The following is a 25779-nucleotide window of genomic DNA, read 5'->3' as shown; positions in this document are numbered from 1 at the left end:
CAGCACAAGGATTGGCTTAGAATCTTAGAATAATAGAATCGTTTTGGCTTGAAGACGCCTTTGTCCCAGCCCTATCAACCACTAGACTATTTCCCTAAGTGCTACATCCACCTGTCTCTTAAACACCTCCAGGGACGGTGACTGCACCACCTCCCTGGGCAGCCCGTTCCAGTGCCTGACAACCCTTTCAGTAAAGAAATCCCCCCTCATCCAACCTGAACTTCCCCATCAAGACTTTCGTATTGCTTTCTTCACAGACACTCCCATCTCCTTGTCTTTTAAGTGGTCATCTGAAATAGTTCCCTACCACTATCCCCCAGCCCTCAGCACCCTTGCACCTGCCAAAAAGCATCATTCCCTACTTACCATGCAAGGGAGAAGACAAGCAGGCTAAAGAGAGAACCAGGAGGTCACCACCAAGAAACTGTGGCCCCTGGGCTGGTGGCAGCCGCATGGCTTGCCTGAGGGCTCTCTGCTGTCAGGATGGGCTTCCAAGAGCAAACAGCCTCTCTGGGATGACTTTTATAACAAAAGTAACTGCAGCTCTTACATTTTTTTTTAATGCTGGTGAGCATACTGGGACAACCCCTAACTAGCTAGACCTTTGATCCCAGGCTGGTGTGCCCAGCTCGCCAGGGAACTCTGGTAGTATAATTTTCACCTGCACCCTATAGTTTTGGCTGTGGTTCCAAGTAGCTGGTTTGGGCCTCTTTTTTTAAGTTATTTTTTTATTTTAACACACCCAGCCCCTATACCAGTACTGTCTGGACTGGCACAACACCTCACTCCCCGCGTTCACTGTCCTACAGCAGTGTTTATGGGTGAGCTCGGAGCATTTTGGAGTTGGTCTTCCTTGTCTCTGTTTCCTGGATGGGGGATTGACAGCTTTGGCCTTTCTTTGGAGATTTTGGAAAGAGGGACTCACTAGCACTGCAAAAGAATATCTGGAAGAGAAGCTTTAAAACCAAAGAACCTTGTACCTAGCAGACGATGTGGGGGGTTTGTGAAGATCAATGTTGCTGATAACTTTCTCAACAAAATAAAGCTCAGAAACTTCTCTGGCACTGATGGCCAGGAATGAGGGAACAGGCTCAGGCTGTGACTGCTTTAGGCCTTTGGACAGGTGCGAGGAACAATTCTGGAATAACCGGCCTGTGTGGGTGAAGAAGGGGAAGTGATGTGGAAAAACAAAGCTAAGCAAATAATAGCAGCAGCTGTGCTGTTGACCAGGAGGACAATGTCAGTCTGTCTTCTTCCTCAGGCCGATTGCCTGCTTTAAATTCTCGATTGGTGTTGGCCTTGCCCTGGCAGTAGACAACAGCCTGTCTGTGTGTGCTACACGGGCTGTTATGTTTCAGCTGCTGCCAGGGGCAACAGTGACCTGCCTGCTCTGCGTCCTGCATCCACCTTCCCAAGGGTACCTGGACAGGAGCTGTGCTGCTTTTGTTCCACCTGTCCTCCAAAATAGATCCATCAACATGTAGGCTGCCTCTTGGGCTAGACAGTGAGAAACAGACCTAAAAGTGCCTCTTCCAGCATGTTCTAGAAAACAGTTTTTCCAGCATGCTGTGCACCCACTTTGCATCCTGGTGTGGTTTTGGATCAGATGCTGCCACCTGTTTAAGGGAAGAGATCTCATTTATTAAGCAGATGCAGTAGTTTGGTAGTAGCATTACCTTTTCTTGTCCTTTCCCTCCTTTACCATAGATGCTGCTGTAAGAAGTTGACACGGGAGCTGCTTTGCCACCATCTGTCTAATCGGTGACCTCCCGCAGCTGCTTTTGGTGTGTGCCCCTGGCTCTGCTCTCTGGCCAGAGAGCTGGGGGTGTTGGGAGCTTCTCTGAGGATGGATGGAGGAAGAGAGGGTGGGGTTCCTGGGGAGGCGGGGAGTGAAACAGGAGAAGGAAATGAAAGGGGGCGGCTGAGTGAGCAGAGGACCCAGTGGATGCCACGCTGCAGGGCCATGGCCCAGCCCAGAGCCTGTGAGTAGCTGCCCCAGCTCCTTGCCCCTGGGGTGCAGAGTGGTGGTGGGAGCCCTTTGGCTGCTGTGTCTGATGGTACTGGAGGGGAGAGGACAGCTGGGAGAGGGAGAAGCTTGGCCCTCCTACTGGGCTGGTTGCATGGCCCAGGTTGAGGTGGCGACGCTGAGAACTGGTCATGCATCTGCTCTGGGCAGGGGCCTTGTGCAAGGAGAGGCCACCCTCAGTGGTGGCTGGTGAGGATCTGAAACCAGGCAGAGGAAAGCAAATCTGACCATGTTTTTTTTCCAGTAGCATGTGATCTCCATCCCACATCCTCTGACACCCTTCTTGCCTGCAGCAAACTTCCCTACCCTGAACACCCTCCCTGCTCTGAACACCATCCCTTGGGGGATGCTCTTGGCTGTCACCAAGTCGCTTCTTGTGCACTCTGTCATGCAGACCTCACTGTATGACCCCCCTGCCCCTGCATTATTCCTCAAGTCTCCTGGGGCTAGGAGCATCTCTGCAGGGAATTGGAGGGTGCATCTGGAGTAGGGGGAGGATGTGAGAGGAAGTGTCTAAACTTGCTCACCCTGGCCTCAGCACATCTTGCTGGCTGTGGTGGCGAGCTGGGGGTAGGATAAGCAAGTTATTTGGAGAGCAGGTCTGCTCCTGGTGTCAGCTCTGCCCTGCCAACCCGTTGCTGGGATTAGAAACCTTCCTGTTTCAAGGGTGATGCATCTGTACCCAGAGACCTCACTGTGCTTTAATGAGAGAAAAGCTGTTACTGTGATGCTTGGCTACAGGTCAGTGTCTGGCAGGCACTGTTTCTTCCCGTGTCTTCAGGCCCAGCCAAGGTCCTCGTGTCTCGGCTTTGGTTGCTGTCTCCAGAGCACACAGGAGCTGCTCAAGCAGAGTTCAACCAGCTCCTGTGTTTTGCTGCTTCTTTTCCTTGCTGGCCAAAATGATCCCAATGTCTTTCAGAGCTCAGGGGAAAAAAAAGATCTGCAACCCAAAGGGTAAAAGTCTTTCGTAACCACCTTCCCTGTCCCAGGCACAGGTGAGGGGCAGGACGAGCTGCGTGAAGTGACCCTCTCTATGCAGCGGCTGCGGGTGCTGCCTCCGGCCGTCCTGTGCAACCCCGCACTGGAGAGCCTTGATCTCGACAGAAACAAGCTCAGGAGCGTCACTGGCATCTCAAAGCTTTGCAACCTGAAGAAGCTGGTACTATCCAAGAACGAGATTGTGGACTTTCCCCGTGAAATCCAGAGCCTGGGCTGTTTAGAGAAGCTTGAGCTGAATCAGAACCAAATTCGGGTCATCCCAGAGGGAGTTTTCTCCCATCTCCCCAGACTTAAACACTTGCGACTGAACAACAACCGTCTGGGTGCCCTCCCCAGGGACCTGGCAGCTTGTCGAGGCAGCCTGCAGTACCTCAACATCTCCAACAACCTGTTCCGGACCTTCCCCCAGCCTGTCCTGCAGCTGGCACGCTTGCAGGAGCTCCATGTGCAGAACAATGCCCTTCGACAGCTCCCCAAGGAGCTCTTCCAGGGGCAATCCCTCAAAATGTTCAAGGCCAATGGGAACCCCCTCCGGGAGCCGCCCAGTGAAGTGTGTGCTGGTGGCATCCAGCAGATCCGGAATTACTTCAACCAGCTTCAACATGGTTTGGGGCAGGAGGACAAGAGGATCAAGACCATGTTCCTGGGGGCCTCGCTGGCGGGGAAGTCCACCATCTGCAAGAGCCTGAAGCAAGGACAAACCAAACTGGTGCCCAAGGAAGAGCGGACAGTTGGGATAGAGATCAGCGAGTTCCAGATCGGGGATTTTACGTTCCTCTTCTGGGACTTTGCTGGCCAGCTGGAGTACTATCTGACCCACCACGTGTTCATCACCCCGCAGGCGCTCGTCATCCTGGTTATCAATCTCCATATGTAAGTGCTGAACTGGTTTGCATTCAAAGTGCAGTGGGAGAAGAAAAAAGGGTCTGGGGAAGCTTTCCCCTGTGTGGGTTTCCCACCATTTCTGTTAGACCTCGATGCCTCGTCTTCTCACCACTGGATTAGCTGCCTCTCCCTCTCGCTCTTTTAATTAAGCCACTACATCTGTTATCTCCTTACCAAATTCTCTCTTTTGGGCTAGGAGAGCTTTAACTCCTCACGTGGCAGTTGATCCCCATATGAACAGCTTTGCTTTCTGCCTTGGAGATACTCCCACAAGCCCTCCTGTGCCTCGTGGTGCTCCCTGGATGTGGAGGGAGCATCAGGCTTAGGCTTTGTGGTACAGAGGGGTGTTTCCATCGACAGCAGGGATGGGCTCTGCTGCATCACATAGATTTAGCTGGCTTAGCTTAAGGATGGGTTCGGATACGGCCCATGACAGTTTAGAGGATCTGAGCTCTTCTCCAGTAAGGCCCTGGGACAGCACAGGGTGCGTGGTCAGGCCTGTACTGTTGGAAGCTGGCCAGAGATCCAGAGGGTTAGATGTGAACTTGGCAATTTCTTTCTCCCTCCCCAGGTACCAAACTAATGACAAGACTTTCAAGGAGCTTGTTGGTTTTTGGATCAACAACCTGTCCATGCGAGTCCCAAACTCGGTGGTCCTTCCTGTGGGAACCCACGTGGACTGCTGCCGGGAGGAGGAGGTGGAGAAGAAGAGGCGCGACATCATGGCCAAGATGGCAGCGATGCTGGCAGAGAGAAAAAGCAACCTCGCTCACTTCATCCACAACCTGGAGGGCAGCGAGGAGCCCGAGTTTTACGTGGACCAGTGGGAGAGACTGAAGGAGATGGAGAGCTGCATGTTAACTGTAAGGCTGAGATTCTTGTGGTTCCTTGATGGCTATGCTCACCTTGTTGTCTCTGGCAGCCATGTATCCTACTGATGATGATGACCTGGTGTCAATGCATAAGGCTGGTACTTCAGCTGCTCCCCAGGGCTCGAATGGATGTGGCTGCAACCTGCTGGATCCTTGTCCTGGGGCTTGCAGCAAGGGCCTGGGGAGGAGCATCAGTGGGGCGTTTACCATCCCCAGGTGATTTATCAGGACTGTGCTGCTGTTCAGTGAGATCTCAACCAGCTTGAGAGTTGGGCAGAGAGGAACCTCATGAGGTTCTACAAGGGCAAGTAAAGAGTCCTGCATCTGGGGAGGTACAACCCCAGGCACCAGTACAGGCTGGGGATTGACCTGCTGCAGAGCAGCTGTACAGAGGGACCTGGGAGTCCTAGCGGGCAGCAAACTAACCATGAGCCAGCAATGTTCCCTCTTGACCAAGAAGGCCAATGGCATCCTGGGGGTTATCAAGAACAGCGTAGCCAACAGGTAAAGGGAGGTTCTTCTCCCCCTCTACTCTGCTCTGGTGAGGCCTCATCTGGAGTCCTGTGTCCAGTACTGGGCTCTTCAGTTCAAGGGAGACAGGCAACTGCTGGATAGAGTCGAGCACAGGGCCACCAAGATGATCAAGGGATTGGAACATTTCTGCTATGAGGAAAGGCTGTGGGCCCTGGGACTGTTTAGCCCAGAAAAGAGAAAACTGAGGGGGACCTTATCAATGCTAATAAATACCTAAAGGGCAGGTGCCAAGACGATGGTGCCAGTCTTTTTCCTGTAGTGCCCAGTGATAGGACAAGGGGTAATGGGCGTAAGCTGGAACACAGGGAGTTCCACTGCAACATGAGGAGAAAGGTCTTTGCTGTTGAAGTGAGGGAGCCCTGGCACAGGCTGCCCAGGGAGGATGTGGAGTCTCCTTCTCTGGAGGCTTACAAACCCACCTGGATGTGTTCCTGTGCCTCTGGATCAAGGTGAACCTGCTTTAGCAAGGAGTTGGACTGGATAATCTCTAGAGGGCCCTTCCAACCCTGTGAACTGCTGCAGAGCAAAGGTGTGAAGGAAGTGTCCTGAAGCTGAGCCAGCACCACGTGTCATCCTCTGCGACCTTCTTGGTGTTAGGTCCCTCCTTCAACTCACAGATTAAAAGACTCCTGTGGATGTGCTTTTGGCAGGTGTGTGCTTTTTCTCTTGCAGATCTTAAATTTAGTTGCTGTCAACTGCACGGATCACCATGACATCAAAAAGCTTGAGGCTGTTATTCTGGAGCACGTGAAGAATGAGGAGCTCTTCCCTGAGGTCATCCGAGTGCTGCCGCCCGTCTACAGGCAGGTGGAAGCTGCCATCGTGGGTATGGCCGGGAGCGAGGAGCTGTCAGAGCACGGTGAGGGCCCCTCACCCCCGCAGGACCCGCTGTCCTGGGCTGTGGGTGCTGAGCCCCTGTCACACGGCGCTGGGGCCTCACCCTGCTGCTGCCAGAGCGGTGGTTGCTGTTGCCTGCCTCTGTCACCGCCAGCAGCCATCCCCAGGGCTGGGGCTTGGGGAAAACATCATAGGGAAAGGCTGAGTGGGCCTTCTGCAGGAGGCTCTGGCAGCTGGAGGTACCCTGAGCTGGTCTGGATTGTTTCTTCCCAGTAACATCATTCTTTCTCCCTTTTGCCTGATATAAGGAATTGAAAACTCTTGCGGGAAGGAGGTCTGCAGCTGTGTGCATTTCTGTGTGGTTTCCAGACCTATGTCCTGTTAACTTTATCAAATGGCCCTACCCTTTCCCAGCCTCTTCTCCGTGTCTCCTGGGGCTTAGAAAGCCCTGGCTCCTTGCTGAGTACCTCAGGTAGGTAGGAACACCACCAATGCCACCTCTGCCCCCCTGGCAACTGTAGGATTAGAAGGTGAGGCACAAATGCTTGTCTTTTGTGGAGATCAGCCAGATTTTGTTGCGTGTCTCAGTGCTGTGTGGCTAAATGACAATCTGAGGTTTAAGTGGCAAGATGTTTTCTGGCTGGAAGTGAACCTGCTCACTCAAACAAGTAAAAAAGCCCCAAAAAGCTTCAACTTTTCAGAGCTCCATAAGGTCCTGGCAGGCTGTTGGCACCACTGAGGCAAGGTGAGGCTGTGGGAGCTGCAGGGTGGCAGTAGGACAGCTGAGGATGGGCACAGCATTTCAGGCACAGCCACCAAGCATCATGTTGGTCCCAGCCACCTCCCCAGGGATGGTGTGAGTGACGTTGGGTGCTGCTGGTGTTTGTTGGCTCTCTGAAGCATCTGCCATGGATCACTGGTGTCCGAGAGGCAGAGAATTACGGAACAGTAGGGGTTAGAAAGGACTTTTAGAGATCATATAGTCCAACCTCCCTGCTAAAAACAGTTCCACCTAGATCAGGTTGCACAGGAACGCATCCAGGTGGGTTCTGAAGACCTCCACAGAAGGAGACTCCACACCCTCCCTGGGCAGCCTGTGCCAGGGCTCCCTCACCTGAACAGTGAAATAGTTTTTCCTTACGTTTAAATGAATTTTTTTGTGTTCCAGCTTCATGGAACACATGACATCCACCTGACAGCCACCATTTAGATATCTGTATATATTAATGAGATCCCCCTGCAGTCTCCTCTAAACTAAACAACCCCAGTTCCCACAGTCTTTCCTTGTATGAAAGATGCTCCAGTCCCCTGATCATCTTGGTGGCTCTGTGCTGGACTCTCTCCAGAAGTTCTCTGTCCCTCTTGAGCTGAGGAGCCCAGAACTGGACACAGGACTCCAGATGAGGCCTCACCAGGACAGAGGGGGAAAAGAACCTCCCTTGACCTGCTGGACACACTCTTCTTGATGCATCCCAGGATGCCATTGGCCTTCTTGGCCACGAGGGCACATTGCTGGGTCATGGTGAATTATCAACCAGGACTCCCAGGTCTCTCTCTGCAGAGCTGCTCTCCAGCAGGTCAATCCCCAGCCTGTACTGGTGCAGGGGGTTGTTCCTTCCCAGATGCAGGACTCTGCATTTGTCTTGTTGAACCTCATGAGGTTCCTCTCTGCCCAATCTCAAGCTGGTTGAGATCTCACTGAATGGCAGCACAGCCATGTGAAGCTCCTACGTCTCCCACTAGGCATGATGGACCTCCAGTATCTGCTCAGCAAACTCTCCCAGCAGGACCACCTGGCCAACCTTAGCAAAGACCTTCTCCAGGACATCTTGCGATACCTCCACCGTGTCGGGCTCATTGTGTGGTATGAGGAAATCAAGCACCTGGAAAACACTGTTTTTCTTCAGCCTACCTTCCTAATAACTGTGTTCAAGGTTAGGATGGGTATTGGGACCATCTCCTCTGCAGGTCTCAGGCTCTGCAGCTTTGCTGGGCATCTCTCATTACCTTCTCTTCTCTTCTCTTCTCTTCTCTTCTCTTCTCTTCTCTTCTCTTCTCTTCTCTTCTCTTCTCTTCTCTTCTCTTCTCTTCTCTTCTCTTCTCTTCTCTTCTCTTCTCTTCTCTTCTCTTCTCTCTTCTCTTCTCTCTTCTCTCTTCTCTCCCAGCTCCTTGTGAGGTACCACCTGGTCCAGCAGCTCGAGAGCATCTCAGTGGACACTCTGATCAGGGAACATGCCACCATCAGAGACAGATCCAACTGGGTGTGGACCTTCAAGTCAAAGGCGATGCTGTGCCACCGGGCCGTGCGTGCCTTGGTGAAGCACCAGCTCTGTTCAGAAGGTATGCAGGACATCTTTGAGGAAATCATGGGACACCAGCCTCACAGAGGGACAGGGAAGCTCTTCAGCCTCCTGGAGCACTTTGAGCTCTGCCTGGAGGTGAGGCATGCTGAAGCGCTCAACCCACAGGCCACTGAGTTTGTGCCTGGGAGGCCATGGGAAGTGACGCGGGGCCAAGGCGAGTCCTGGTACTTGTTCCCAACCTATCTGAACCAGACCGAAGAGGTCTCAGAGGTGTGGGGAGGAGATCACCCTGAGGACCTCCACATCCGTGCCTACTTCTCACCTGAAATACCTGAGGGTTTCTTCCAAAGGTAAGTTGTGGTTTCCAGCGCTCCATGAGTTTGGTCAGTTCAGGGTTTGCTCTTTGCAGCACCAGTACAACAGTCAGCAAGCCTTTGGCTGTTGAGGCCCCATCAGCTGAGGTATGAGGCTGGGACTCAGGAGATCAGGGTGGCTGCTCAGCTCTGCCACAGACATGTGGAGCCCTGGATGAACCATTTTGATGTTTGCTGCCTGGATGTGAGCAAGGATCACACTCCTCCTGGTTCACCTTTCATCTGGAGTGGGTTTTGGGTAGCCTGTGCCCATTGGGTAGTCAGAAGTCTCCCAATCTCCCCTGAGGATTGTCCAGTTTCTGCAGGTGCTGGGACTGTTCCAGCTTCTGGAAGGTCTCCTGTCCTTGTGGGGTTCTCAGCTTGTGTCCAAAGCTTTATCTAGTGGCCAACTCTGGAGCTGCTCTTGGCTTAAGGGGCTGCACTTGTCAGTAGGACAGGGTCCTCATCTGGCATCTGCTTTTATTTCTGCTGAAATTGGGTTCGTCTCTTTCAAGTCCTCCTGGTGCGTCACTTTGTCCAAGTGTTAGAGATAAGCATGGAGGAAAGTGGTGAAAGCCCCGGGCAATGTCCTTGCAGGTTCCTGGTGAAAGCTTGCTCCTTCTACTCCACACACTGGGTGGCCAAGGCAAACTGCCTGCTCATATGCAATGGGAAACCTCTGCTGATCAAAGAGATTAACCAGAGAGCCTACAGCTACCTGGAGCTTCGGTGCAGAAAGCCATCAGGAAGGACAGGTAAGAATCCATGATCTTTATTTCATGACTCTCAACCACATGTCTCTCCCTAAACCCGCCCTGCTAGCCACATCCCACTGGGCAGAGCCTCCCAGAAGCCTCTGATGCATGTCCTGATCTGGCCAGGATTCACCAGCAGTTCCACAAAGATTCCTTCTTTCTCCATGCACCCTGGCTGGGATTTCTCTCATGGTATCACACGGAAGTGGAACATCAGGTTTTCAGTCTTCTGATGGAGCAAAAGAGTCATCCTTCCCCATAAGGTCCCAGCAGAGTACAGTCTTGGGCTGGGTCTCCAAGTGACAAAGCAAGAGAGCCCTCCGAATTGGAGAGGGCTTCCAATGTGTCAGTAAATTCCCTTTGAAGGCCAATGGGCCTTGATTAGCTTGGGAAGCAGAGCCAGTCCAACTGCTCTAGCAGGTGATCTGGTGTGATGTGTGTGTGATCACAGCATCTCCCGAGCTCTCACGGTCAGGAGTTGAGCAAGACGTTCTTTTGCCTGGAAGGTTTCCGGTTCGTCTGGGACTTCCTCCTGGCAGTTGTGTTCATCGTCCAGAAGCTGGCCAAGGAGTGGCCAGGGCTGCACGTGTGTGTGAAGACGCCGTGCCGGACGGGCGGCTGTCCTGCCGAGCTGCTCTGGCCCGACATGGACCACACCAACGCCACGTACGTACGAGCCAGGGCTGGAGCCGGGCTGTGGCTGCTGCCGTGCTGCTGGGGCTGGGCAGGTTCTAAAAACCACGTGCAATCAGTCACACAACCTGCTGGGTGCTGCCTTGCCTCTCTGCCCAGAGCAGCCCCTTGTCCCTCCTGGTGCTGGCGTTTAATCGTGCGGGGAATGCGAGTGTGGAAAGAAAGGTGAAGGAGTTGAGACTTGGGCTCAGGCACCTAATGTCTGCTCAGGCCAGGTGCCCCTGTGCCCCGTTTCACAAAGAGCTGAAGGTGCTCGGGCGCTTGGGGAGACAGCAGGTATCTCACCCAGGGCGGGTCTCAGGTCAAGGGGACAAGAGGGAGCCTCTTCCATGGCCTTGGCAGTGTCTTCTATGGGAAATGCTAAGGGCAGCTCCTGCTTCTCCTACTTCTTGGGGCTTTTTCTTCCACAGGACAACAGAAGATGTTAAAACCTGTGGGACGTGTGGGCACTGCTTTGGCGCAGAGCTGCTCCTGCCCAAAGGTGAGCCCCATGGCCCTGGGCTTGTGCTGCAGCAGCGCTCGGGGGGAGGACAGCCAGGGGTCTTGGGGAGCTGGGGTGCTGAGTGTGACTCTCCCGTGCCCACAGTGCCCATGCAGCTGGAGGAGCCCCCAGCACAGCCCCCTGCTCACTATTATGTGACAAGCTATGGGACTACCACATTCGGGCCCAGCAGCATCCACGTCAACCGGCAGGTAAGGAGGCAGCCACACCCCCTTGCCCAGTGCCCAGCATCATGGCTCAGCTCAACCTCTCCCCTCCCTTCCAAAATAAGGGGGTGCAGCAGCTTCCAGTCTGGGAGGGGACATCCCACCTCTGGTTACCACACTTGCCCCGAGGTATCACCACCGCTGTGCCTGAGGGCTGAGCACTGGCTGCTTCCCCTTGTAGTTACCACCCTGTTTTTCCAGAACATCTCAAACGAGTAACTCCAGGCCAGTGGGAAGGCGCTTGCTGGAGAAAGAAGGACTTTTGTTTAGCCGAAGCCAAGCTGTCCCCAACACACTTTGCTGGCAAGTCATGTTTGCAGCAAGCCTTAATGCATGGAAATAAACGCATCCATAAATGCATCCCTGCCCGCGTGGGAAGTCACCTCATTCACACCAAGGTGAGAGAAGGTGCTGCCAGGTGCTCCGGGCCGAGCCCGCTGCCAGCGGGGGCTGTGCTGGGACAGGGCTGGCCACTGACCCCCATGGATCTGGGGAGGGGGGTGCGAAGGACTCAGACTGATAGTGGGGGCAGATGCCCAGGCAACGTCAGCAAGCAGGAAGCACCATTCTCTATATACACATATATATTTTAACTTAGAAAACTTCAGAAAATACATCTGTAAAGGACCACTCCACAAAACCACAGGTTGGCAGCTGAGGGAGGGGAAAAGCCACGTGTCAGCTCCGGGACCAGCCAGTGAAGCTGTCTGTGGGGCGGGAGGGCACAGGAGGAAAGGCCCCTGCCACGGGCATCCTGCCATGGCCTTCCTGGGGCTGCAGGTGGCATGGCCCCCACTGCCTGCTGCTGCTGTCCTGGGGCGTACGGGCGGTGGCGTGGGTGAGGGTCAGTCCAGCTGCATGTTGCACTGCTCAATGAGCTCAAACAGGCTGAAGGAGTCGGAGAGCTGGAGGCTGACGGTGCCGCTGTCAAGGGAGGAGGCTCCTTCCCGCAGCACCTGCTCGTACCAGTACTCGCAGAACTTGGGTACCAGCTGTAGGGACAAACCATGGGGCCATGGGCACAGGCAGGGGCACAGGCATCTGCCTGATGTGCCTGCAAGGCCCTGCATGGCCCCATCCTCCTGCAGTGGTGGAAGGAGGAGCATGGGGCACCCTGTATCTCCTCCAGCCCCTCAGGGTCCCCATCCCTGGGCAGCCGCCTCCCACCCCATCCTGCCCAGCCCCCAAAGGCCCACTCCCCAGGCACCTGCACACACGCGCACACCCATACTCCCTTATTTCTCCTGTTCCCCAAGGGTTTCCCTTCCTGGGCACCAAGGCCCCACCAGCCCCAGGGGTTGTGCTCCTTGGGCAACCAGCCCCTTCATCTTCCCCCAGTGTCCAAGAGCACCCCCCTCCCCTGTCGCTCAGTTCCCTTGTCTCTCCCAGCCCCCTCCTCAAGCACCCAGACCCCTCATGTCCACAGACACTGAGGATCCCTCTCCTTGGGCTCCGAGACTCCCATCTCCACTGGCCACTGAGGAACCTCCCATCTCCCCAAAACCCAAGGATCCCCCTGAGCACTCAGATCCCATCTCCCACGGCCCCTGAGGGTCTCCCTCCACAGGCACCTGCACTCAGACCATCCCATCTCCCCTGTCCCCCCGCCCTCCCCTCCCTGGGTAGCAGTGGGACAGAGGTGGGTGTTGGCCCTTGCACCTTGACCAGGATGAGCTTGGACTCCTTGGGCTTGGCATTGGAGAGGCACTGCCCGAAGCAGAGGTAGATGGTGAAGTCGGGGGACTGCTGCCTTTGGCCGTTGCGGAATCTCCTCAGCTCTGTGAGGGGAGACAGGGCTCAGTTTTGGGGTGATCCCAGGGGACGCAGAGGGGCTGGAAGACTTCAGATGCTTGTGACAGCCTCGAGCTGGCTCCCACGAGCCCTCAAACAAGGATGGGGCAGGGGGAGACAGGCCATGCCTGCACACCTGTGCAAAACTCATTGAAGTCAAAGATGGGTGTTTCTTGGTCCCGGCAGAGCAGGTTGTATGGGGGTTCCCTGGCACCCTCCAGCTGCTGGGACAGGGCCCAGAAGACCCTGCACTTCTTCAGGCGGGTGGCAAAGAGCTTGTGGGCGCGTTGCTCCAGCTGCAGCCCGGCGCTGCCCAGCAGCTTCTCGGTGAACTGCCGCTGCTTCTGGTCGGGCAGCTCGTCAGGGCTGGGGAAGCGCAGCAGGTGCCCGGGCCGCAGGGCCACTGCTGGGTCCAAGGGCTGGTACACCAGCAGGCACCCACTGCCCCCCACCTCCTCCCGCAGGAAGAGCTTCCCTCGGTAGTAGATGCTGATGTCCAGAGTGGGGATGATGCCATCTGCAGTGGGCAGCCGTCAGTAGCTGCAGCCCCCAAAACCAAATGCTCCCCCTCCCCGAAACGCCCCCCTGAGCATTCATAATTATCCCAGAATCATAAAATTGTTTTGGTTGGGAAAGACCTTTAAGACCATGAAGTCCAGCCTCCCACCTCACACTGCCAAGCCCACCACTAACCCATGTCCCTCAGCACCTCAGCTACACAGCTTTGCTCTCCGGGGACAGGGACTCCACCTCCTCCCTGGGCAGCCTGGGACAGGGGCTGACAACCCTCTCAGGGAAAAAGTTCTTCCTAATCTCCTATCTAAACCTCCCCTGGGGCAACCTGAGACCATTTCCTCTCATCCCGTTGCTTTTCACTTGGGAGAAGAGACCAACCTCCAACTCACTTCAACATCCTTTAGGTGTTGTAGAGAGTGATCACGTCTCCCCTCAGCCTCCTTTTCTCCAGGCCAAACACCTCCGGGTCCCTCAGCTGCTCCTCAGTAGACTTGTTTTCCAGACCCTCCCCCAACCTTGTTGGCTACGTCTGGACACACTCCCACCCCTCAATTATCAATAATTACATTCAATATTTACTAACAATAATTCTAACGCTTATTTATAGCTACTACCAGACCTCACCTGTGCTTTCCTGGGGCGGTGGTGGTGCAGGGCTGGCAGCAGGGGCAAAGAGCATCGCCTGCCCTGGAGAGGGCACGGGACCGGCGGGCTGGGGCAGGTGGCACAGCAGAGGCACAGCTGCTGTGGGGGATGGGCAGCGTTGGCATCGCCCTGCAGAGGGCAGTGGAGTGGGGGTGCACGTGGCACCCCCCAGCCTCTTTTCACCTTGTCATGGCGTTCCCCTGCTGGGGCTGGACCCTGCCCCACAGCACCCACCTGGCTGTTCCAGCAGCATAGGGGCTGGGGAACTGTAGGTGCCCATGGGGTGCTGCTCTGCCACGGGCACCCATTCCTCAAATGCTGATGTGGGGAGGCCGTTGTTTTGGCCCGGGTCTGGGTGAGGCTGGAGCAGGGCATCCTGGTGCGGGGGGTCCCCTGCAGAGAAATGACATGGGAAGGGGCTGGGGTCACCCACCACCGGGGTCAGGCACCTGGGACCCTATGAGCAGGGCAGTCTCACCTCTGGGTTCCCAGGGTGGGGGCTGGGGGCCGAGGTCACAGGAGATGTCGCAGTGCTGCAGCACCAACTGCAACAGCTCCAGGTCCTCCAGCAGCATGGACTGTGGAAGGTCGCTGCTGCCTGGGGGAGTGTGGGGCAGAGTAGGTCGGAGAGGGCTCACGACCCCTCAAGCCAGCTCCAGCCAAGCCTACCAGGGTGACCTCCCCCCAAAACTGGAGGACCAGCACCTACCTGGGGGAGAGTTTTCTGAGTACGCATCCTGGGGGTTGAGCTCCAGCTGCAAAGGGAAGCAGGATGGGGTCACCCAGCCTCTCCCTGCCCTATGTTTCAGCTGAGTACCCTGCTCCAGCTCAGGAGCACCCCAAAGACATGAGGGTGCGATGTCTGAGCAGTGGCAGTAGGGAACCCCCAGTCCTCCCCAGTACCTGCCGCTGCTGGCCCAGAGCAGGGTTTGGGTTGATGAGATCTCCCTCCTTGCTGTGCCTGAGGGCATCTGGAAGGAGAATAGAGTGAGCAGGGAGCCCTGAGCTCACCCACCTCACCCCAAACCCACCCTGGCGCCCCGTGGGCCCCGCTCACCAGGGGTGACAGTGAAGACCTTGTGCGGGTCGTCGCCACACTTGGAGCGGTCTTCCAGCAGCTTGAACATGCGAGTGCTGCTCAGGGCGCAGCGGAAGTTGGTCTTCCACTTGGCTGGGTCCTCAGGATATCCCTCATACCGTCCACTTGCCATTGCCCAGGCCTGGGGGGTGCAGGGGGTGAGCTCGGGGACCCTGGCTACGTCAGCACGGAGGTTCCAGGGATGCCTGATCTCAGCCTCCTGCCCAAGTTCCACATCCTGCCCACCTCGAAGACCTTCAGCTTGCCCCAGGACAGCTCCCATCCCTCCCACCTTGAAGACCTCCAGGTCTGCCCTGGTGACCCCCATCCAACGCGCCTTGAACAGCCCAGATTTGCTGCTGGTGCCTCCCCGTGCCGCGCACCTTGAAGACCTGCATCTTGACCCTGGTCAGCTCCCATCCCGCCCACCCTGAAGCCTTCCAGATCACCACGGCTGACCCCTATCCCTCCCACGCTGAACACCCCGCGGATGCCGCTGGTCACTCCCCATCCCTCCCACCTTGAAGACCTCCAGGTCGCTGCTGGTGACGTCTTTCCTGGCGTTGTGCTTCCAGGGGACGCGGAAGGCGCTGCGCTCCCGGTCCGTCCAGCACAGCCCGCGGTACTTCCCGCTGCTCACCGCGCGCAGCAGCCACGGCACGAACCGCAGCTTCTCGGGCTCCCTGCGAGCGCGGGGCCGTCACGGGGGCCGGGACCACGGCGGGGAGACCGGGGCCGCCGGGCAGCGGCCGAGGCGAACGGGGGGGTGCCCGCGGGGAGGGGAACGGGCGCTGCCGTTGCCACTTACCCCTGGCTCCGGTGCTCTGCCATGCCGCCGCGGGGAGCTCGGCGCTGCGGGACGCGGGTCGGAGCGGGCGGCAACCCGGCCCTTTTATCCGCTCCTCCGCACGCTCCCTTTTCCTGGAAACCACGTCACCCTTCCGAAACTGAAAGTGCCGCCGGCGGCCGCCCCCGCCTCGGCGGCAGCGGGGAACTTACACGCAGCGGCCGGGGCTGCTCCGGCCCCAGCCTGGCGTCCTCCGACCCCGGGGTGCTGGCCGCGACCCCCAGTGATCGTTAAAATAATTAATCCAGAAGGAGCCCTCCTGGTGAGAGGGCTCAGGGCAGGATCAGGCCCCGAGCTGGGGCTGGGGAAGGCTGAAACCCTCTGTGACCCCATGCTGGGGTCACTCCTCACAGGCCGGGGCAGCCTCAAAAGCATTGGCACAGACACGGCTGTGCCCTGAAAGTGGTAGAATCACAGAATGGAGGGGACCTCTAGAGCTCATCCAAGCCCAACCCCCTGCTAAAGCAGGTTCACCTCGCTCAGGCCGCACAGGAACGCAACCAGGCTGTGCCAGGGCTCCCTCACCTAACACCGAAGTTACTCCTTTTTGTGTTCCAGCTTGTGCCTGTTACCCCTAGTCTTGTCCCTGGACATACAGAAAAAAACCGTCACCCCCCATTCGCCTGACATCTGTCCTTTAGGTACTTGTAAGTGTGAATGAGGTCCCCCCTTAGTCTTTTCTAGGCTAAATTAGCCCCAGGTCCTGACCACGAGGAGAGGTTGGGTGGGTGGTGGGGACCCCCCCGGGGCCCCAGTGCTGCCGGGGCTGTCAGCAGAGGTGCCCAGGGCGCAGCCTGACACCTGGGAGCACCCCTCCCACCGGCATTAGTTATTTACCGTGGTTAGTGGAAGCCTTTCTCCCAGGCTGCCATGTTGTGAGCTAAGGGTGCTATAGGAAGCATTACAACACAAAAGCCAGGCCCTGCACTCCCCACGTGTGGGGCACCCAGAGCAGTGGCTGGAAAGTGGTGGCCCCGTGCCTCAGCCATTGCCACACAGGTCACATCAATTTTTGTGTTAAATTAGGCCCAAGCGCTCACCCTCGTTGCTCTTCCTTGAGCTTTGCGTGGAGCAGTGAAACAAACCCCAAACCCTGAGATGTGCAGGAGTTTTACCAGTTAATTGCCACAGGCCTGGAGGGGTGGTCAGTGGGGTGAAGGGGGAGCTGGGCTTCTCCCCCTGTCCTCATGCTCCTGTTTTTGAGACACTTTCCCCTTCTTTCCAGGAACATCTCCCTGCTGCTCACAAGGAGCTTCTGCAGAGTTTTCCAGGACCTTGCCTTTTGTTTTTCAGGAAAGTTCCCCCTTCCTTCCTGAGAATTCCCCTATCCTTTTCCAGGAAATTTGCCTCCCACTGCTTTCCAGGAAGCCCCTCCCTCGCTTCCTGGGAAATTTCCTTGTTGCTTCCTAGAGCCCCCCATGACTTTCTAGGAACTTTCTCTCTGCGTAGAGGACTTCCGTTCCTTTCTAGGAAATTTCCCTATGACTGTTGCTCCCTGGGAAGCAAGAAATTATCTCCCAAGAAATGTCATTCTTCCCATCTGGGAAAATTCCTTTTTACTCTCCAGCAACTGCTCCTTTGCTTTCTGGAAATTTTCCCTCCTTTGATTTCTTGGCTACCCTACTTTGACCTTCTAGGAACACTGGTTCCTTCACATTTCCAGACTGCTTCCGCCTTTGCTTTTGAGGAATTGCCCCTGGTGCTTCCTAAAACATCTTGCAGTAACTTTCTCCTACCTTTTCTAGGTTATTTTTAGCTTCCTAGGATGGTTTCCTTTCCAGGGGGGAAACCCACTGGTTTCCAGGAAATTTCCCTTTTACTTTGTAGGAATTTCCCCCCCAAGCCTTTAGCAAATTTCCTCATTGTGTTCCAGGAAATTCCACCAGCCAAAATTGACTTGGGGCATATGGCACCTGCACCAAAATGTACCTAAGGGCAGCAAATGCCACAGCACTCCAACAAATTGGGGCCACAAGAGCCACAGCCAGGGCAGGAGCAAGGGGCAAGAGCAGGTACGTGGGCAGGGGCTGATGGAGAAGGACCAGAGGGTGGGGAGCCGAGGCTGCAGGGACTGGGGAGGAGGCAGAGGGAGTTGAGCCCACACTGGCTGCTGTCCCCTGCCCTGGGGACAAATGGCATGTGCAGCAAGTTGGGCAGAGGTGTGTTTATGGGTGTTTATTTTCATCGTTCAATACTGCAATCAAGCTGTGAGGTTTCAGTTAATCAGTGACTCATTAAGTCCATGGGAATTCCCTCCTTTTAAGCTCCCCCTGTTATGGGCAGCAGCACTCTGCCTGCCCCAGGAGCTCCCTCAGGGCCCCTTCACTTTCCCCAGCCACGTCCCCATGGCCTCCTGACCCAGGGGCATGGCCAAGCAGCTAAAAAAATCAGCCCCATTCAGGTCACTTGGCCCAGTAAGGTGGAAGAAGAACTGGAGAGTTCAGCAGAAAGAGTCCATTTTACAGAGAGATTTTTAGAAGCATCTGAAGGTACAAGGACAGCTTTCCCTGAACCTCAGCCCTTCACTCGACCAAGTTCTCCTCCAAACATAGCCCCACCATACAAACCTGCACCTCACAGCCCTCCCTGCAGCCACAAGTCACCCTGCTTCAGGGGGCAAGTGTGGCAGGCAGAAGGGCAACCACAAACCACAGCACTTTTATCAGCAAGGTTTCCTTGGAAATCACAAAGCAGTAAGGAAAGGGACACCTTAAAACATTTTTAAAAAGAAAGAAAGAAAGAAAAAAAAGAATCTCTCTCTTTTAATCCACCCAAGGGAAATCCAGAGCAAGGAGCAGCATCACAGCACTACACACAGCACAGACATCGATCACCGCCAATCAGATTCCTTCCCACATACACTGAGAAGTCATTAAGGGAAAAACAAATAAAAGGAAAGAAAGTCATTCACAAATGCAAAGTGACAACAAATCAGCCACAGGAACGTTTTCAAAGAGAAGAAGGACGCATCAAGGAAGAGGGCCCTCAACATACAGGTTTTGTGAAAACCCAACCCAGAAACATTGGAACACAGGTGGCAGAAACAGAAGTGGTTTTCTCTGAAACATTAAAAAGAGGTTTGGGGTTTTTTAAATTAATTTAAATACATATTTGAAACACAAACACCAAGCGAGCGCCTGGGGAACACCATGAAAAGAAGGAGGAATGGAAAGTGAACTCGACCAGTTTAATTTAAACACCAAAGTGGGGTGGATTGCACCAAATGGAATAAATAATGGAGAAGGTCACGCTGGGTCGGTATATCTCACACTTCAGATCATTTAAAGTAGAATTACAGGCCCAAGAGAGGAGGGAAGGAGGAAGTCGGGGCTGTGTTCCTGTGCCAGGCGGGCTGAGGCATGGACCTGCGGCTGAGGCATGGACCTGCCTCAGTCGCCCCACATCACCGCCCCAGAAGTGAGGAGGGGAATGGGGTTCTGTCAGCCAGAGGCCACGACTGCACACACACACACACAAGCAGCTCCTGCTCGGAGTGCACCCGCCCCAGCCCCTTCCCATAGGCGTGTTCAGCACACGCCCTGGACACACAAACACGCAGCAGAGGCAGAGCTGTGCTTCTGCCTGGCAAGCCAGCGGCTGCCTCCTTCCGCCCACCCGGGCCCAGGCTGGAAAAACGTGTCATTGGCTCATCTACACCTGTGCCTGTTGCCTTATCACCCTGGCACCCTGCAGGAATGTAATGTAAGTGGTTTCTTGTTTGGTTTTCCCTCCTCACACCCTTTCCTTAAAAACAAACACACACAAACAAACAAACCTCCCCCCCAAAACAAAAAAGACTTGATCCCAAGTTCCTCTTCCTCCCTTTCCTGCCCACAGCCACGAAGTGAAGCACCTTGGGGCTTCCATATGATCCCACAGACGTGTTCCCTACAGAGCAGATATCTCCCCTCTGCACCTCCCCTGGATGTGCCTGTGACACCTACTGAGGAGGTACATCCCTTTGTTTTAAAACAAAAATTAGTACAGAATCAACAGGAACGGTTCCCTTTCCCTTCCTCTGATCTCCAATAAGTTCATCTAGGTCCAATTCGTTTTTGAGAATGGGAGAAGGGAGGACAAATGTTTCTAGGCCAAGAAGCTTGCCAGAGGCAGCATTGCCCTCCCTCTGTGCAGCCCCCACTCCTGCCCAGGGCCAGCGGGGCCCAGGAAGGGCTGCGGGCACGTGGCTGCCCCTTCAGCTCCTCCTCAGATGGCTCACAGCTCCAGGAAGAGATGGGAATGTGGCGCAGGAGGGGTCAGGTTGTTTCTTTCCCATCCCTTTTCCTCCTCCAAGGCTGGGAGGGGACTTCTGCATCTGCACGCCCAGAGTGTGCTTACCAGTGTCCAATTTAAAAACAAAAAAAAGGAAAGAAAAAAGATATGCATATTTAGGTATTGTCCGTGGAAGGAGCAGGAAGGGCCAGGTTCCAGACTGAGCCAGAAAAGGGCCACTCTCCCTACCGCATCGGCTCGTCTGGGACTGCGTCCCCTCAGCATCCCCGCGCAAACCCTTTGTGCTGTTGCTCCGACACCAGCCGACAGGGATGAGGAGGGATGGGCTGAGCACGGGGGAGGGCCCGGCAGCACCCCGGGGCTAGGCCCGGCGCTGGGGCAGCATGTCCAGCAGGAACTCTGCGATGCCGAGGAAGTAGACGACTTGTGCGATGCCAAAGAGTGGAGCAATGACCAGGGCTCGGCAGTACGCCCCTTTCAGGAAGGCCGTGGGCCCCTCCTTCTGCCAGATCTTCCTGGGGAGAAATGACAGACAGGTAAGTGTCCATCCCACCCCTCCAGCACGTTGGGAGAGCCCCTGGACATCAGAGGCTTTCTGCCTCCCTGTAGAGAATAATCCCCCCAGTAGGTCGCCCCCAAGCCACAAGGGAAGGTGCCGCATCCCAGCACCAGGCCAGGAGCAGGAGCCTCTGCCTGGGTGGGACATACAGCCAGGACAACCCCTGCTTGCTGCAATGGGTCCCACCTGCACAACTTGGGGCTAGCTCTGCCCTCAGTGTGGGACACAGCCACTCTGGAACTGCCTCTGTGCCCTGCAGCAGCCAGGCCACGTCTGGCGGAGGCCGGGATGGCCCACGTGCGCTGTGCTCCCGCTGCCAGTGCATCTGGAGGGACGTGGGACTTCATGCTGTAGGGTTGCCTTCTTTTTTGTTTGGGTTTGGTTTTGGTTTGGAGCTTTTTTGGAAGGAAACTTAAGGACCATCTTGTTCCAACTCCCTGCCATGGGCAGGGACACCTTCTACTAGACCAAGCTGCCCACAGCCCCATCCAACCTGGCCCTGAACACTTCCAAGGGTGGGGCAGCCACAGCCTCTCTGGGCAACCTGTGCCAGTGCCTCACCACCCACCAGGAAGAGCTTCTGCCTAATACCTTATCTAATTCTCCCCTTTCAGTTTGGAGCCATTTCTCCTTGTCCTGTCACTCCAGGCCCTTTACAGAGTCCCTTCTCCAGCTTTCCTGTCAGCCCCTTTAGTGGCTGGAAGCTGCTGTAAGGTCTCTGTAGAACCTTGAGGTTGAACAACCTGGCACCAGAGAACAAGGCCTTGGGAGAGACCACCGCAGCAATACCTCCCTTTGTAGAAATAAAGTCTCAGTGTTACGGCTGTTGGAGTTCGACAAATGCTGTATTTACCTGCCTCGAAATAGGAAGAAGTTCTCTTTTATATTCCAATATATACTATCTTTAGGGTCTTTTAGAAGGTCTTTTCCAATCAAAATGATTCTATGAAGAGTCTATGTCTGGTCATACACTTCTCTATCTATATAGACAACAGCACAGGTTCAGAGGGAACATGAGACAGAAACTGCTGTCTAGGTGCAGAAGCTGCACCGAGTGCCTGGCAGCAGCAGCAGCTGCCATACATCTGCTGCTTCACCAGCAGTCTTACTTGGTGCAGTCCAGGATTCCTGAGTAGGTGTCCTCGTTCACTCCTCTCTGCAAGGACTGCAGCCGCGTTTTGATTACTGGAGAGACAGAAAAGAGCCAGTGGTGAGCACTGGGAATGGAGCACTTCAGCAGGCAACAGTCACCTTGATAGTAATGTCTTTGAAACACTCAAAATGAAATAACGCAGATATTTATCAGAAAAGCAGGGGAAAACAAACCCATTCCTTTACAAACAGGTAAAAGAAAAACACAGCCACCCAAAACCTAACCCTTTCCCCTTGCTGCCACCAAGGTTTTCAAAGCTGACTGAAGCTTTAAGTACTTCCAAATCCAGGTATCTTTCTGCGAAGTGGGAACTGATTTTCACATACATAGCTCCTTCTGGAAGAAGCACCTAAAATATATGATGCTGCTCTTGCATTTCTTCACACCCTGGAGTGTGTGCAAAGCTGGGGAGAAAGGAGTTACTGTCTGGTATTTTTACCAGCAGAGAAACAGGTGCTATTTAAGGTGGATGCTGTGGAGCAAGAGAAAAGGTCACGGACCCGAGACTGCTGTTGCTTGTCCATGACCACGTGTACACTATCACTCCACATGGACACGTGTCTTTCAGGGGTACATTCACAGCTATTCCTGAGAAAATCAACTCAAATGAAGGGCACTGTCTTCCTGACAGTTTGGGTACCGCAAACCCATGTAAGCTGTGGCCTAAGGTAGAGTTCAGCTGAAGGAGGCAGTTCAGAGCTCCTCCTGTACCTCTGTGTGTGCTCACGCTGCGAAGAGGCTGCCATGGTCACCCTCCTCCTCGCCCAGCCCACTCACAGGGCTCTGACTCCTGGCACCGTGCCACCAGCCTGTGCCGCTCGGGACTCACCATCACACGGGTTGACAGCCACTGCTGCCGTGCTGCCCGCCACGCATCCGGAGAGGAATGACACATAGAACGGAGCCTTGGCATTGGAGTCTTTCTGGCCCAGCTTGTTCAGGTTTGCAAACAATGGGAAGTAAACAATGGAGAACGGGACATCCCTGCCATGGGGAAGGAGGGAGGGAGGGTAAGAAAGAAGAACAAGGATGAGCAAAGTCCCAGCAGGACACTAAGAAGCTGAGTGTCGCGGGAAGGGCTGCGAGCCTGGCACTGGCAGTGCAGCCATAGGTGCCACACAGGCAGCACAGCTCTGCCACTGCCATGCAGGCAGGAGTCCAAGCTCAGCAGGGGAAGGACTGGCTGCATGGAGGACTCCAGGCCCACGGGAGGCATGCAGCCCACAAGAGGCATGCAGCCCTGCAGAATCACTGGCCTCCCCCTCATTTTTCAACACTCAAACCAAAGACCCCAGCACACTCAGAGGTCAATCATGCTGTCCACTTCTATTAATAACAAGAGGTTCACATCCTGTCCCCATCCCACTGGGCATTGCTTTAAATCTGCCTTTGTTAAAGCCAGAGCAGAGTCACTCTGTGAAAGCCCAGGTGGAGAGTGTCACAGTCTTTGCATCCAACGTGTTCCATGGGCCAGAACCCATTTCACACTCTGGAGACTCAGGCTGACAGTTTAGCTTTGCTGGCTCACAAGGACTCCTCTACAGTGTTAAAATATGGACCTGAGGAAGACAAAAGCGCTCCACAGAGAGCAGCAGAATTAAATCCCCAGGAACAAAAAGGCAGCCCCCTTCCCTTCCCTTCCCTTCCCTTCCCTTCCCTTCCCTTCCCTTCCCTTCCCTTCCCTTCCCTTCCCTTCCCTTCCCTTCCCTTCCCTTCCCTTCCCTTCCCTTCCCTTCCCTTCCCTTCCCTTCCCTTCCCTTCCCTTCCCTTCCCTTCTTTACTACCCAAAAGCTGCGTGTGGAAATCAACCCAGGCCAACCCTGCCCCACGAAGCCAAGAGCCCCGTGCGGCTGTGCGTTAGGTGCCAGCCCGGGCACACGGGTGCCCCACGCCCGACCGCAGGCCGTCCCACCTCAGCAGCGTGGCGCCCAGGCCCTTGTAGAGCCCGGCGATGCCTTTGCTGCGCAGCAGCTCCCTGGTGATCTGCGTGGCCGTCGTGCGCCGTTCCACTGCCGGCTCCGCCGCGGATGGAGGCAGCTGCGCCTGCGCTGCCATCAGCTTCTTCTGTGCCGCTGCCCAGGGGTGGGAGACAACTGTCTGTGAGATGCTCAGTGGCAGCTTCCTGCTGCCTGAGGCCACGGGACTGGGAGGCAGATCTCCAGGGGCACCAAAGGACTGAGGCCAGCTGTTGCTGCCGGGCTGCCCATCTGCCCCAGCCTGAGGCAGCCCAGCTTGCCCTGGTCTCAGAGCTCTCCGCTGCACTCTCCTAACGACTAGCGTTACCCAAGCAGAAGCAGTCTGTCACACACAGCCTCCACAGTGCAGAGCAAAGGAGCTGCTACAAGCTATGTCCCTGAGCCCCAGCAGGACAAGCTAAGGATAGTCATAAATGGGAGAGTCTCAACAGGTCTGTTCTTCACTGTCTTCCCTCGAAAGCAATCTATAACTTGGGGAGTTCCTCAGCTATGTTTATAAATGCAATCTGCTTTTTGGAGTACTGCATCCAGTTCTGGGCTCCACAGTTCAAGAGAGACAGAGAATTTCTGGAGAGAGTCCAGCACAGGGCTACCAAGATGATCAGGGGACTAGAACATCTCTCATTAGGAAAGGCTGTGACACCTGGGGCTGTTTTAATGTGCACAAGCTGGAACACAGGAAGTTCCACTGGAACATGAGGAGAAAGTTCTTTGCTGTTGAGGTGAGGGAGCCCTGGCACAGGCTGCCCAGGGGGGTGTGGAGTCTCCTTCTCTGGAGGTTTTCAAACCCACCTGGACTTGTTCTTGTGCCTCTGGATCAAAATGAACCTGCTTTAGCAGGGGGTTGGACCAGGTGATCTCTGAAGGTCCCTTCTAACCCCAACCATTCTGTGATTCTGATTCTCCCACTCTTTTCAAACTGATGCATTTCTGCTCTTTGGCCAGAAGATGGGGAGCATATCAAACTGTAGGCAACGTTCTGCCAGGGGCACACTACAGGCCTCTTGCCACTCAGAGAACAGGCTGCTCACAGCAGCAGAAACCTCTTCTGAACCCTCAAACCATGGCTTAATTCCTTCAAACGTTTTAAAATAATACACACAAAGAGGATAAGGTCTGCATTAAAAACAGCAAAGAGAGGGAAGAAAAAAGTAAATCCGTGATTATTCACGAAAGCCACATCAAAGGAGAGATTAACGGGGAAATTGGTCTGTTTTCCAGGAAGGGCCACAAATGTGGCATCAAATGGTGTCATGCAGGGCTCCTGGGGAAGAAGGCCATACCTGGGCTGACCTCTGCAAGAGATTAAGGCAACAGCAAACAGCTCTTTCCCCCAGAATCTCAACACCAGACTGGTCTCTGTTCTCACCAGAAATGCCCCTCGAGCGTTCCAGCCCAAAGGCTCAGTGCTCCCTCCTGCCTCTGCCTGCCAACTCCTGCCCATAGCCCTGATGCCTGACCCCAAACCTCTTCCAAATTCAGTGTACTGCAAGAGTTTTATTTACTGTTTCATCTGAGATAACAGCTGCTTTTGTCAGGAGGAAAAGAAAGTGAGTAAGAGGGGAGACAGGTCATTTGGAAAGGACGCATCCCCTTGGGAAGCTGTTGGGAAGGTGCTACAGGGGAGAAGAGAAATAATAGACATCAGAAAATAGGGAGCCGGCAGAGCACCAGAGCATGCTAATCCCTTCTTGGATGAACAGCAACTAACAAGTTTTAATCCCTCACAAGCTGGCCACCCAGTCATCTCCCCTGTCTCTCTCCATCCACCAGCAGCATTTGATGTTTCACTTGACAAGCCTATTGCTTTGAGCAAAAATAATCCTTATCTTTTGTAACCTCAAGGGGCTCTGCAACATCAGATGAGCACAGGGTGAGGGAAACCAGCTGGGAAAAGGAGAAGAAACTTCTGCTATAACCCAAAATGCCTCTGGCTTGGGAAAGCAGGGGGGAGGAAAAGAGTTTTCTATTATCACTCCCTCCCCTTCAGCCCAGCCCCAGCCCTTCCCTCCTGCC

General features: G+C 55.0%; 3 protein-coding genes across 9 annotated transcripts in view; 1 reads left to right on the top strand and 2 right to left on the bottom strand.

Moving 5' to 3' along the window:
• The first annotated feature begins 1915 nt into the window (after nucleotides 1-1915).
• Nucleotides 1916-11266, top strand: LOC104556830 (malignant fibrous histiocytoma-amplified sequence 1 homolog). The gene is made up of 11 exons (XM_061999283.1): nucleotides 1916-1982; nucleotides 3016-3898; nucleotides 4482-4773; nucleotides 5989-6175; nucleotides 7897-8087; nucleotides 8319-8806; nucleotides 9407-9564; nucleotides 10071-10230; nucleotides 10668-10738; nucleotides 10844-10950; nucleotides 11167-11266. The coding sequence occupies exons 1-11, from the start codon at nucleotides 1946-1948 to the stop codon at nucleotides 11182-11184; spliced, it is 2592 nt and encodes an 863-aa protein (XP_061855267.1). The 5' UTR covers nucleotides 1916-1945; the 3' UTR covers nucleotides 11185-11266.
• A 265-nt stretch (nucleotides 11267-11531) lies between these two features.
• Nucleotides 11532-15913, bottom strand: IRF7 (interferon regulatory factor 7). 5 transcript variants are annotated; one of them, XM_061999284.1, is made up of 11 exons: nucleotides 15804-15913; nucleotides 15516-15678; nucleotides 14975-15137; nucleotides 14821-14888; nucleotides 14627-14672; nucleotides 14396-14515; nucleotides 14152-14310; nucleotides 13897-14046; nucleotides 12893-13273; nucleotides 12625-12743; nucleotides 11532-11957 (listed from the first exon to the last, which is right to left on the bottom strand). In XM_061999284.1, exons 1-11 carry the CDS (start codon nucleotides 15824-15826, stop codon nucleotides 11811-11813), a joined length of 1539 nt encoding a protein of 512 aa, XP_061855268.1. In that variant the 5' UTR covers nucleotides 15827-15913; the 3' UTR covers nucleotides 11532-11810. The 5 variants fall into 5 exon arrangements, with proteins under 5 accessions (XP_061855268.1, XP_061855269.1, XP_061855270.1 ...); XM_061999285.1 differs by having other exon boundaries at nucleotides 13897-14016; XM_061999286.1 differs by having other exon boundaries at nucleotides 13897-14013.
• Nucleotides 15914-18578: 2665 nt separating this feature from the next.
• The window catches only part of SLC25A22 (solute carrier family 25 member 22), a 51104-nt gene continuing 43903 nt past the window's right edge, over nucleotides 18579-25779 (bottom strand). For all 3 annotated transcript variants that reach the window (XM_062000122.1, XM_062000123.1, XM_062000125.1), the window contains 4 exons: nucleotides 23700-23859; nucleotides 22617-22771; nucleotides 21744-21819; nucleotides 18579-20590 (listed from right to left, as the gene is read on the bottom strand). In XM_062000122.1, the coding sequence (XP_061856106.1) occupies nucleotides 20437-20590; nucleotides 21744-21819; nucleotides 22617-22771; nucleotides 23700-23859 (545 nt within the window). In that variant the 3' untranslated portion in view covers nucleotides 18579-20436. The remainder of the gene's footprint in view (nucleotides 20591-21743; nucleotides 21820-22616; nucleotides 22772-23699; nucleotides 23860-25779) is intronic.

The sequence above is a fragment of the Colius striatus genome, chromosome 7 (genome assembly GCF_028858725.1).
Source record: "Colius striatus isolate bColStr4 chromosome 7, bColStr4.1.hap1, whole genome shotgun sequence".
In the NCBI taxonomy this organism is placed as follows: Eukaryota; Metazoa; Chordata; class Aves; order Coliiformes; family Coliidae; genus Colius; species Colius striatus.
Note: the sequence above shows the minus strand (reverse complement) of the source record. Positions and strands in the feature narration are given on the sequence as shown.